This window comes from Phalacrocorax aristotelis, chromosome 2, assembly GCF_949628215.1.
Source record: "Phalacrocorax aristotelis chromosome 2, bGulAri2.1, whole genome shotgun sequence".
NCBI lineage: Eukaryota > Metazoa > Chordata > Aves > Suliformes > Phalacrocoracidae > Phalacrocorax > Phalacrocorax aristotelis.
The window spans coordinates 42,482,777-42,495,850 of NC_134277.1; the positions used below are offsets into that span (position 1 = coordinate 42,482,777).

General features: G+C 46.2%; 1 protein-coding gene across 1 annotated transcript in view; it reads left to right on the top strand.

Moving 5' to 3' along the window:
* The first annotated feature begins 465 nt into the window (after positions 1–465).
* LOC142052721 (ubiquitin-conjugating enzyme E2 E1-like) overlaps positions 466–13,074 on the top strand; it is a 44,807-nt gene continuing 32,198 nt past the window's right edge. Inside the window, 6 exon segments of the mRNA XM_075083240.1 lie at positions 466–594; positions 596–661; positions 760–796; positions 1,334–1,398; positions 2,792–2,970; positions 5,094–5,144. Of these exon segments, the coding sequence (XP_074939341.1) occupies positions 481–594; positions 596–661; positions 760–796; positions 1,334–1,398; positions 2,792–2,970; positions 5,094–5,144 (512 nt within the window). The 5' untranslated portion in view covers positions 466–480.

The window sequence follows — 13,074 nt, forward strand, 5'->3', positions numbered from 1 at the left end:
CCAAATTTGCCCCGGGTGAGGTCGGTGGGAATACCGGTCCCTATTGTCCCTTCACGAGTGGGTCCGGCACCTCTGGGGAGAGCGGCGGCAGCCCACCAGAGGGGGGGGGGGGGGGAGCGGCGGGCTGCTCCCTGTGCCCACGCGTGGGCCGGGGGTGGCGGGTTGCTCCAGCCGAATTACTTGTCTCGATTGGGTGGACAAGGGAGGGAAGAGATCGGCAGGAAAGATTCCGGGGAGATGAGTAAAATGCCTCGCAAATACAACACACCAGCAGCTCAGACGGCTGAATGCCGCTGTGTCTTTCCTGCAGACGGGCTCCCCGTCAGGGGACTCGGTGGAAGAGAAAAAAAAAAAAAAAAAAAGAAAGAAAAACAAAAAATCCCTCATACTTTTACCTTTGGAAAATTGAAGGGAGGTTTTTCGTGCTGTCGCTGCCAAGCCCCGAGCCCAGGATTTTGTTTTCTCTCCCAGCATGCGTTGATGACATCACGAAGTACCCCTTCTTTGTGTGTCAGTGATGTCACCAAGTGCAGTGTGGGGGACAATGGAATCCTGAACTCCGGGCGAGGGCGAGTGGGAAGCGGCTGCTCCTGCTTGCTGGTTCAGGGCTGAGCCGGGGGAGGGAAAGGAAGACGCAGCTGCTGCTTTAGGGCTGAAACAGGTGAGAGACGGGAAAGCTGCCGGGGATTCCTTTTGGCTTGCTTGTTGGGGGGGGCCTTTGGGCTGCGCTCTTCCCCCCCCGCTTTCCAACTAAAACAGGTGAGAAGTTACTGCTACTGCAGGAGGGACAAAGCAGGTGAGAAGCTTTGGGGCTGAAAGAGTTAGAAGAATAGAAGGAAAGCAAACAGCCCCCCCACGCCTAATAACCCGATCTCAGCCTTAAAAAAGCAGCCCCGGGAGCTTGCCCCCTCCTCTAGACACCTGCCTCCACCGCGTCCCTCCGGGGCTCCTGCACGGAAGCAGAAGCGGTGCCAGGGAGGGCGTTTATCCCTCTCCCCTCGACACCCCTGCAGGTCACTTTCCAGAGGGTCTCCATTAAAAACTCACGTTCCCCTCGAAGCGCCCCTTTCTTCCTTCCCCAGCACCCGCCGGGGGGGGGGGGGGGGAGTGGGCGAGTGGGACACGGGGACACTGTGGCTGTCGGGATCCCCCCTCCGGCTCTGGAGCGGGGGGGCTCCACCGCCTGTCCCCCACCCCACCTGGGGCCCCGCTCCGCGGCGGGTGGCGCCCCGGCCCCGCCGCCCCCCAGCCCCGCTCGGCGGTGGGGGAGGCAGCCAGGGAAGCCATTGCCTGTTTAATAGTTGCTGTTGCAGCACTTCCGCTTCTCTCCCAGCGAGAGAGACACGAGTGGCCAGGCCCAGCCGCACCGAGGAGGAGCAGCCAGACACAAAGGGAGAGGTAGGGGGACGGGGCACCCCCCGCTGCCCTCCCCGCTGGCCCCCGGGGCAGGGGTGAGGGGCAGGGCCGGCCGCGGCCCGGCGATGGGGCGGGAGGCGGCGGAGCCGGCGGGGCAGGGGGATCGCGCCCGGGGCTGTCAGGTACCGGCTGTCTCCCCCCCACACCTCCCGCCCCGGCCCCTCGCCGCCCGGCCCTGCGGGCCCGCGGCCGGGGGAGCTCGGTCGGGCCCCCTTGCCCCCGGCTCTCGCCCGGCGGAGGGGCGGCAGCGGGGGCGGCCCGGTGGGGGCCGGGGAGCTCCCCGGGGGCCGGTGGTCCGGGGAGGGAGGCGGCCGTGTGCCGGCCCCCCGGCCCGCTGCTGCCCCGCCGCCGCTCGACCCGGGCCCGCGGCTGCTCCCACCCCCCACCCCCCGAACTCTTCGGGGTGCCCTGCCCGCCCCCCCATCCCTCTCGACGGCTTCTCGCCCCTCCCGGGTGCGGACCTGCCGTCGGTAGCCCACCGTGCTCGCCCTCCTCCCCTGTGCCCCCGAGGTGCCCGCATGAAGCCGGGCTGACTCCCCCCGGCACCCCGCTGCCCCCCTTCTCGCTACCGTTCTCCCCAGGCCCTCCGTTCTCACCCCTTGTAGGCCCTGGCCCTTCTCTTCCTCTCACCCCCACGCCGCATCCCCCCAGCACAGACCCTCTGTTCTCTTCCCCCTTTGCTGGCCTGCCCCTCGGTGCAGTGGGCCTCGGGGGGTCCCCTCCGTGTACCCCGCTCCCTGCCTAGCTGTTACCCTTCATTTCCCCCTCCCGCCCCCCCTCCACCGCTCCCAACATTCGATCCAGCAGGCAGGGGTTATCCAGCAGGCAGGGGTTTCCCCACTGCAGGTCACAGATCCTCCTTCTGGGTCTCCCTGCTGTTGCCAGCGATGCCCCACTTCCATTCTAGTGCTGGCGACGGTCACCCCCGCAGCCCCGTCCCTTCCCGCCTCCCCCACTTGCCTCCCGGGAACCCAAGGGACCGGAGCTGTTCCATTTTTATCTCCTACACCCCTAGGGTGGATAGTGGTGGGTGGTGATGGCTCCTCTTGTGTGTGCAGTTTGGGGGAGATTAGAAGGAATTGCTTTGAGCTTCCCTGATCCTCACAGTCATCCTCGTTCCAGTCTCTTCCCTCATTTTGCACTTGATTTCTGAGAGGAAGCTTTAAAAGTCCCTTTCCCCTCACTCGGTGTTAATAGAGCAGGGGAGGCTCTTGCTCCTCCTGCTTCGACTGTAGGGCCTGAAGAGGAGAGGGAGACACGAGGACCCTTGAAAAGACGCATGATCCAAACACAGAGCGAGATTGTCAGTGGCCTTTCTCTGTGTGTGTTTGTGTTCACTGTTTGTTCCCCACGCCCCATGGTGTCTCCTCTCCAGGTTGGGGTGTGTGGTGGGGGGGTCGCTATGTCGGATGACGATTCGAGGGCCAGCACCAGCTCCTCCTCATCTTCATCCTCCAACCAACAGACAGAGAAAGAGACAAGCACGCCTAAGAAGAAGGAGAGCAAAGTCAGCATGAGTAAAAACTCTAAGCTGCTATCTACCAGTGCCAAGAGGTGAGGCTGCAGTGAGTTTTCTCACTGATTCACTGCATCTTCTTCCCTTCCTCATTTTATTTTGATCCGTTCCCCCACTGCTCCCTTGCTGCTCCCATTCCTCATCTCTAGCCCTTACGCTCAACCTTTCCTCACGAAGCTGCCATTGTCTCACTTGTCAGCATCTCGGTGTAGTGAGTGTCTGCCCAACTTCACTGGTGTCTGGTCTCTCTTCCTGCTTCTTCCTCTGTTCCATCCCAAATATTTTCCTCTCTTTTCTTCCTCCAGGTTGTTGTTATGTCCCTCAATTATTTCCACTGTCTCTTCCATTTTCCTTGTTAGTTATAAGGATGGTGTAGGATTGGCACTTAGGACCTTAATTCCTTCTCTGCTACTGGCAGCTATATGGTCCTGAGTAAGGCATTGCATTTCAATGTCAGTTTCCCTCTTTGTAAGCTGGGATTGATCTAGAGTGGCTTTTTAGTTTCCAGGACTGCTTTGGAGATTAATTAATGTTTGTGAAGAGTTTTGAGTTTGCTTGCGCTGGGGGAGTGCACTCCAGTGCAAGTGGTGTGAAATAGCCCCAAATATTTTCTACCAAATATATTACTGTGTTTTTCTGTCTGCTCATCACTTATATCGAGTTTTCAATTTATGGTTGGATGTTGAATAGAATAATCCACAGCAGGTCCACTTGTGGACACTCTCCTCTAAAATAGTCTTTGGTCACAGCACAGAGTGGGTTGGGTTTTTTGGTGGTTTTTTTGAGAATGAAATAAATTTTATTCCAGAAAAATATCTATGTGGGGAGAGATGTCTGCATAGAATAGTAATTCCAGAATAGCTATGCCAGTCAGTTTTCTTCACCTGGACGGACTCTTGGAGCCACTCCGTTCTTTAAAAAAAAATATTGTTACCCTTTATTATTTATTCTGTGTTTCACCTGAACTCAGCACCAATGGTGCTCCAGGGAGCTAAGCTGACAAATGGAAGTTTTTGAGCAAACTTGCAGTACTTCTGTAAGAATAATAAACCACCTCACTAAACAGCATTGCCAAGCAGCACAGAGAGGTTGTGTCTGTAGGTGTCAAAAGTGGGGTTTTATGCAAATGCCCTGTTGTCACAACTAAGTTCTCTGTTGCTTTGTAGAATTTAGGCAGTTTGGTTATTCCAGATCTCCACTCAGCAGGTTTCCATGGCAAACTGACATAGATAAGTGGCAAGCAGTGTTTACATGTCATGTCCTTAACTATTTTAAAAAGAAGATTGTAAACTGCCTAATATGAAAAGACTGTGGTTCCCATGTAAGACAAGTGGAAGAGAGGCAGAAGATGCTGGCTGAGTTCAAAGGAGAAGGGAGGCAGACTGAGTGCTGGGTGGGGAAATCTGGAGGGCAAGGCTGAGTGACAGTAATGGGACTCCAGGGAAGGGAATGATAGCTGGTTGGGTGTTTCGTGGCAAAAGCAGTGTGAGCCCAGAATAGTCTGGGCAGGGAGGACAGGGTGTTGTCTGAACACAGTGAAGAGAGGGAGCATCTGGAGTCCTGAGGGAAGAGATGTGGAGATGTTGTGTGGCTCTTGAGGGGAAGAGAGGGGAGAATTGAGGGTGGCAGGAATGTGCAGGAGCCTTGGAAATAGATATTCACCTTCCTTTAAGTGTCCTTGGGAATGGCGCAGTTATTCACTCCCTTGGGGCTGGTGTTTTTTCTCAGGGCGGTGATGGGAAGCTGTGGGGGGCAGTGGGGGAGACCCAATTTGGCAGACTGTTTCTCTCAATCCAGCAAGACAAAATTACTTTTCACACTGCAGCTTCCTCATAGCACTTGGTGCATCACATTTGCAGAGGTTTTCCCTCATTTACAGGCTGGTTGGCAGAGTCTTTTCCACTGCCCCTGTGCGGTCGGCATCTTTATGGGAGCACACAACAGGGCACCTGTCTGGGTTCAGTGTACGGTGCCTGTCTGCTTTTCTGATCGTCACTGTAACAGGGTGCCTGTCCTGTGTGTTTGGGCTAGTGGGAGTCTGCAGCTGAGCATGCACATAGTGTTGCAAACTCGGGGTAACTGTATGTCTGCAAGGTGTATGTGTTAACTGCTATCCCACACAGTGACTTAACTTTGTTCCTTCTCACTTTTATTGCCACAGGATTCAGAAGGAATTGGCTGACATCACCTTAGATCCACCTCCCAACTGCAGGTTGGTGTCAATTCCTTCCCTGAGGAGGGTGGGGGAAGGTGAGGGGCTGAAGTGTGCCTCTGTGTGTTGTAGCTGTCCTCGGGGCTCTGGACAGTGCAGAGAAATGGCTGTTCAGGGGGCTGACAGTACTTTTGTGAATGCTTGGATGACATTAAATAGTTTTCAAGTAGGGGTGCCTCCAGAGGTTGTATGTGTGTTGATATGAGTTTTCTGTTTGTTTTGGGGGTTGTTTTGGTTTTGTTTTTTAACAATTGCATTTTAATCTGTTATACTGCTTTGTGTGTATGTCTCTGAAACTGGCCTGTAAAGAAGAGTGTGAAACTTTCTCCTTGTTTGTTTCTTCTGGTTTATAAATCTGCACTAATCTTGTATAAATAAGAGTCCTGCCAAGGAAGTAGAGAATAGTAAAATGCTACGAGCTTTTTAGCTTAGAGAGTTGTGCTGTGAACAGTAACTTACAGCGGAAGAGAAGCGTGAATTCATCACTCAGTGGGTGCCCTACAGGAGCACACATGATAGTTGATGAAATAACAAGCAGGGATATTCTGTTGCCCTTTATAGAGCAACTTGTTTTTAAGAATATTTTAGAAACTTGTACCATTTGTTTGAAACATCTAGCAGGTTGATTTGGTTCATTGCACGGTGGCCTGAGCCTCTTTGCATTTGGAGATGAGACAGTAGTGGTATAACATCTTTGGTTGTGCTTGTTCATTCAAGAGGAAAGTGGCTTTCAGTCTGGTCTGTGTTCGCTGTAGTTGCCAAAGCACAACTCTGTTCCCATCTTCTTGCTGTGGCTGAGGTTTGAGGTCTTTTGATGTTGGTAATAGCAGAAATCATTAAAAAAATAATCTGTTTATAAATAACTATTTAAGTTGGTCTTTTTAGTACTGAGTTGTCATCTACTAATGCACATGAACCTTTTTATTGAAGCTTTTTGCCACTGTTAGTCTGCAGGGAGGCATTAGCAAAGGAGTTAGCCTGACAGGTCCAGAGCTACTATTTCAGTACCAGTCCCAAGGATCATAATTAATGAAAGGAGGGATGGGATGAGGCATGTGAGCAGAGGTCCAGGCTGACACTAAGATTTTTGTGCTGTTTGGAAGATAACCAATGAGCTCCAAAATCTTTAGCTGTGACAATATTGTTTTAGTGACAATAATGGCTACCAGAATATTATAAGAGCTTCCAGCTCTTGGGCTGGAAGTGTCTGACCTGTCTGTGTCCTGGCTCTGTGTCAGGATGAAGTCCACATTCCACTCCTTCTCCCACCATACCCTGGTTTTCATGGGAAAGAAACCCAGAAGCACAGCTCAGAAAGGTGCTGTGGCTTGCTTTCTGGATAACCGAGTCTGGATCATCAAGGTGCTGGGACTGCCGTCTGAACTTCGCAAATCTATCTAAAAGCAGTGATAGGATACAAGTGTGTCAGATTACAGGTTTCATCTGAAGGTTTGTGTAAATAACATTAGAACCCTAATTTGTCCTTGTTTCAATTGGCATCATGCACAGGTAAAGACAAGCCAGCAGACTACCTCTCAAAATAGAATATAGTTTTGATTTTTCTTTTTTTAATTACATAGACTGCTGTGGATAATGTAGGCCCACATAGTAAGTTGGTGTTGTTTCAGCCTTTATAAATATTTCTAATGGTAAAAATTGGTTCATAGTACACATAGTGATGATTAATCTTCACCCATAATGCAATTATAAGTACTCTGCATTACTTCCGACCTTCAGATGAATGACAGTGAAGGCTAGCAACTCTTGCAAATAACAATGAAACCGGTGTAATTGTTACCGGCTTTTAATATGTTGGTAGGTAGGAAAACGTGAAGGGGGGGGTGTTGGGGGGTGCTTGTGTGTGACCAAAAGAGTTTTGGTATTGCTCATCTTGGGGTGAAGTCATCCTACTTCAGTAAAGATAGCGTTGAGAGTGAAGGAGAACAGCTCTGCTTAAGGCTAACAAGGTTCCAGTTGCACAGTCAAGCACCAGGAGTTTGCTTCTGTAGCAGTAGGTTTGTAAAAGGGTTAGGCAGGTGCTGGTTGAGACAATAGTGAGATGAGGTTCAGCTATCGCAGTTATGGGGAAAGTTTACCTCTTGTGGAAAAAGAAATACAAATAGTCAGTTGGCGAGTGAGAGGAGATCAAGCAAGTGAGAAACTGGTTGCTGCATGATGTTTAAGGCTGCCAAAATTTGCTCTGAGGAAGCCTGCGAACAGTGTCACTGCTTTCCTTTATTTTTTTTTTCCCTTCGTATGAATGTTATTAGCATGCTGTGAGGGAGATATTAAATACATAGTTCCAGAACTTAGTTTCAATTTCCTGCCTTCGTGACTTTGCTTATCCTCACCTTTCCTCTGACCTCCAGCCCCTCATCTCTCTGCTCCCTTTGTGCTTCTACAGACTTTTTTCAGGAGGGGTGGGCGGTCCTCTCCTTTTAGGCATTTCACTCTCATGCAAGACTAATCTCAAAACTTAGATATTCAGGGAGCTATATATGATACCAGGTACTTCCTACCCTGCTGCCAACTTTAGGGGTGCCAAAGTCTCAGAAGTCACATTTGAAAATGTGTGTCCGAAACTGTATCCTGTGTTATGTTGGAAATGTCATTCTTTTTTTTCTGCTGGACATTTGTTCTTACACCCCTCACCACTGTCTCTGTATTTTCCCCTTTTCAGCGCTGTGCCCAGTATTTGGTAGCCATTCATCATTGGCTGTGCTTTAATTTTTGGCCTCGTTGCAAAGTGCTGTTCTTCTTCCAGTCTTATTGCAGTAATGGGAGTTCAAGATATTTAACATACCCCAGAGCAGCTCTGCATATTGAAAGAAAAAGATTTAGGTTGTAAATGATTTTTAGTAAGAACTGGTTTCTTTTTTTTTTCCTAATAAAACACCACATAAGATGCAATTACAAATAATGAAAACCATTTGATATTTCAAACAAAATAGCTTAAAAACAAATGAGTTTCATTTTTATTTTTGTAGCTTGCAGTGACTATATTTTCATGTGTGTAACCCTGAGATCATCTGTTTAACAAAAAAAGAAAACCCAACAAAAAAAAACCCAAAACAAAAAAACCCAAACCCCAAGCACACTCAACAGCCTGTGATTGAGCAGCTGTGTGGGTTTTACGCATATGTGGGTAATACGAGGAGAAGTTTATCTCAGAACTTCCTCTCCCCTCAGTAGTTTCCTTGCTTCTGGTTTTCCATAGCTTGCCTGTGTCCCCCAAATGCTTACCTGTGCTTGTCTCTCATTGACTGCTTCATCATCCCTTGTAGTCCCTCACATCTCCCTCCCCAGGCTGTGATTTTGCTTTTACGCAGGCTAGTACAGTTACTTGTACAGAAGTGCAGAATGTGTGCATGGAAATGCAGTATATATTTGGCCTGCGTTCAAAAAGTAGATTTTTAGACTTGAAGACATCTTCTAAAAAGATACATTTAATACACTTCACAAGTTCGTGGGTTCCTGATGGAGGCAATGGCCTAGTGTAGGATATGTGTAGCGTTTGGCTACTTCCGAGTGGTTCTTACCCTGTTCATCATTTTTGGTAGGCTGGTGCTCTAGGCGTCTTTAATTTTCTGTTGTCTGCAAGGTGACTTGACTTCTGATATTAATACTGGTTATGAAACTTGTGGCTTTCAAGTTCAAAAGGTGGTTAGTGGTTAATATGAACTGGAAAATAGCTGTTTGGACATGAAGTATTTAAAATCTTTTAAGAGAGTACCTGGTGATTTCTTCTACTGCTTTGTATTGTATCAGAAAGTTATAACTCTTGTTTTAGAACTCAAAGAAGGCACCTAAAGACTTTGGACTTTTGGTCTTCTGTGTGTGTTGGTGACAGAGGGGTATGTCATGCCGGTGCTTTGGGTCATGAAAATCTGCATCCGCGACTGTCTGCAGATATCAAAATATGTTTCCATCTTGCTACGTAGGCAGACCTGATCTTTGTTTGTAGGTAACACTTGTATTGTGCCAAAGCTTTCCTTCTGTTACTGTGACAAGGATTCTAAAGCTTTAACAGAAGTTAATTAAAGCTTTAAGTACTGTTTATTCTCTCTGTCATTTATTTGACCTCTGTATCTAAGCGTCTCCTGATAGTAAACCTGCTAATTGCTGTGAGGTTATGAAATAAATGTTTTTCCCCATTTTAGGGATGGGGAGTTGCAGCACACAAAAACCAAGTGACTTGTCCAAGGTCGTGCAGGAAGTCTGTGGCAAAGTGGTGAAATGAATGTAAATCTCCTTTGTTTCAGGCTAACTTGCAGCTGAGCTGTTCTGCTGGAACTGTGCATCGGTTGCGTTATGAGCAGGGCTTTGAATTTGTGCTTTATTGGGTGTCTGGTATTGACTGTATGTAAGCATGGTAATTTAATGTTATTTTTCCCATCTGTGTAGAGGGTCCAAAATGGATATTAACTAGAATTAATGTTTTTTAATCTTTCTTACCCAAACTGAAGCAAGTTTGTCTCCACATGGCTCATTTAAGTCCATATAGGCAGGACCAGCTGTTATTTAAACAAGAATAATTTTCAAGTCTTTACTGAATGAGGCATTTGCCTCCAAGGCTTCCCACTGCTTCAGAGTGAAATGCTGTCACAAATTCATTATTTAAATAATAATAAAATACAGTTGTGTTTCCTGGCTACTTTAGCCCAGTTTTTGTAAATTCACAGAATAAGGACCAGATCTCCCTAAGAGTCTTGTGAAAGTTAACTGTCAGCACTTAATAAATATATGTCTCAGTATAGATGGTGGGGAGGAGTGCTCTCCACTATAATATGTGGAATATTCATAGTTTTCAAAACTTTGCAGTGTGGAATTAAGGTTTCTTGGCTAGAGAGAAGTCTGCAGAAAATGTATGGCTCAAAGGCTGTTTTGAACTCAATAGTTTCATATTATAATTAATATATTTCATCTACATACCATGAAAGTCTGGCATTTGTTTTGATTACATTTGTTTTTATGGTGCTTGTAATTTTTTGCAAATGTATTTTTCTCAATACCTCCAACACCAATAATGCTTTAAGTGCTTTTGCTTTTAAATCTGGTGTATTATCTAAGGGTGGACTGCCACTGTTAAACTGTAATAGTGGTGTCATTTTTATGTTTTTCATGCTTGGAATAGCCCTTCCTGAACATGGTCATTTTCTAGGATAAGCTTTCTAGTCTTAGATTTTGTAATTAAAAATCTTACTTTCAGTAAGATTTTTTTTTTAATGTGCACCCTCACATTATTAGAGCAAGAATGATAAAAATGCTGGGTTTTACTTCCTTGTAGATATAAAAAATGCAGATCACGTTTAATGAAAATTATCAGCTTGCAAAAGTGGTTTTAGCACTTTTTTCCTGTTTTGTTGTTGTTCCCCTCCCCCCTTGTGTTTTTTCTCTGAAATGGGAGTGTTTTCTGTGAGAAGTTTCCAGCTGTAGGGATAGGAAGGACCTTCATAATTAGTGCTGTGTGTAGTTGAAAAATATCTTTTGTGATATAAACTACCAGTGGTTCAGCATTCCCTCCCCCCTTTGTTTGGCATATGATCCCTGGAGAAATAACTCTTCCTTTTGAAATGGTGTATTAACTAATTTAGAGATCCTCCACAGCTGTGTATGGTCTAGCTTGCAAACCATAAAAATAATACCATTTCTACACTCGGTGAATTCAAAGTACGTGTAGGTAGCAGCTCCTGCAGGCAAAGTCCTCCGCCTGATGTACTCAGACAATAGCTGCCCAGGAGCAGCTTCTTTACTGTGGATTGATTAGTTAATATTGCAGGGATTCACCTTTCTGAAGATATTCCTGGTTTTATTTATTGGCTCCCTTTAAAAATCAGAAACGTTTTGATGGTCAGGCTGCTCGGACACTGTGGCAGGAGCTGGCTGATGCTGAGGTAGATTTTGTTCGGCACATCCCGGCTCAGTAATTCCCAGATGAACTGCGTTCTGTGCTCTTGCATGCCAAACATCGGAACGATGAATCTTGAGAGCGGCTGTGAAATTGTATCATGGCTAAGAACAAAGAGGATTGAAATCCCTTCTGTGTGCACTCTCTTGTATACCACTTAATTTTATTATTTGACTTTCAGCTTTGCTGCCCTTGGAGGGCACTGTGCAACTGTGTTTATGATGCTGCGTATCTCTTTTATCTGACAAATTCTAGTATTTCTTCTTGATTATGCAGTCTTTAATTTGGTTTCATTTCAGTTGTATTCCAGCTCTCTGTGTCTAGATTTTTGTATTGGATATGTGTATAGCAGTAGGTTATATGTCTGGTTTTGTTTTAAGAAATATTAATGATAATCTATGTGGTACTTTATAGACATAGATGGGAAACACTGTGTGAAGTATTTGTATTTTAAGGGCTTGAATCTGTCTTGTCTTTTTATATGGAGACAAAATTATCCATCGAGAACTGGCTAGTCTAGGGGATTGAGAAACTGATAGGGGATGGTTTTGTGTTTGAGGATTTCAACAAGGGCAGGTTGCTAGTGATTGAGAGCTTTGTGGTTTCTGAAGAATGGGTTGGTCTTGAGAGCTGATAAGATGCCATCTGACAAGACGTTAACTTTGGCCCCGCTGTCAAAGGGGTTTGTGCTGGGAACGGTGACAGAGCTCACCTGCACCAGTACAAGTTAGTTATGTTGATGGTTATTGATGGTTGTTGATGGTTATTGATGAGTTAGTATGTAGCGAAACTTCTGCAGCCTCTGCTTGCGCTCTTCTGTGGTTGTACATGACAGACCAGCCTTCCATACAGCACCTCTCTAAAAGTATTTAATGTATTAAACAAAAAGAAGGTATTGTTTTATGTGAATGGGTTAAGAGATTACTGGATATCTGTGCAGACTTGCTCATCACATACAAAGTTAAGTACCATGCTTTTTCCACCAAGGAAAGTGCTTTAAACTAAGTTAAATTAATGATGTAATTTAGTCATTATAGTAGAATCTTGCCAATCGGTACATTTATTTGAATAAAATAAGTTTATACTTATTTTTCCCTCTGAGGCTTAACAGTGGAGGTCTAAATACCGACTTCATTATTTTACAAGATGAACTAGAGAACATGTATTGTCAAGTACTATAAATAAACTACAACTGTCAAAATAAACACTGTACACTCTGGAATTCAGGCGGGTTTTCATGTTTCTCTTGCCAATTTGCAAATTTCAGCAACGTGCAATTCGTCTTCCAAGGCATTTGTGGAAAGTGTAATGGTTACTGCGGTGCATTTAATACATGTTTTTCTGTGCATGAGGGTGTGCATGAGGGGCTAATTGACATTGCCAGGAGAATATATCACATATCTGTATGCTTAACTTGTGACATCTAATATGCGATGTTCTTTTCTTTATTAACCTGGACTCCCTGGGATGGGGTGGGGAGGGAGGGGGCTGGGGAAGGAGAGTGGGGCATGCAGGTTATAGCTCAGGGCAGATGTAGTGTTTGATTCCCCACACTTCCTTTAGTCTCTTTCATGATTTCACAGCTGAAAATATAGATCAGGTAAGAATAAGTTGGACTGTTCTGAGAACTGGGTCCAGGCCAAGTTTTGGCAGTTCATTTGTTTAAGAGAAAATACGAAGTAATTGGATTAAAGAGACTGTACGATTAATGATGTAGAGTCCTGTTAAATTTCTTTGCTTCTGTATTTCTGTGAATCAGTGCAGAAATGAGGGCTTATTTCCTCCGAAGGCTTTACCTTTCAGAATCAGAAGTGAGTGCGAACTAAATCAGCATGTTAGATGTATTTTGCACTCTTTGTATCAGCATAATGATTATTTAAGAGATTAGAGAACTGCGTTTCTCATCTTTCCCTGTGGAGCTGCTGGACTTGCTGGGAGGACAGAGAATCTTGAACTGGTATGGAGAATTGTAAAGGCAGCAGTAAATGCTGGGGGCTGGAGGGGAGATGCTTCCTGAGGCAG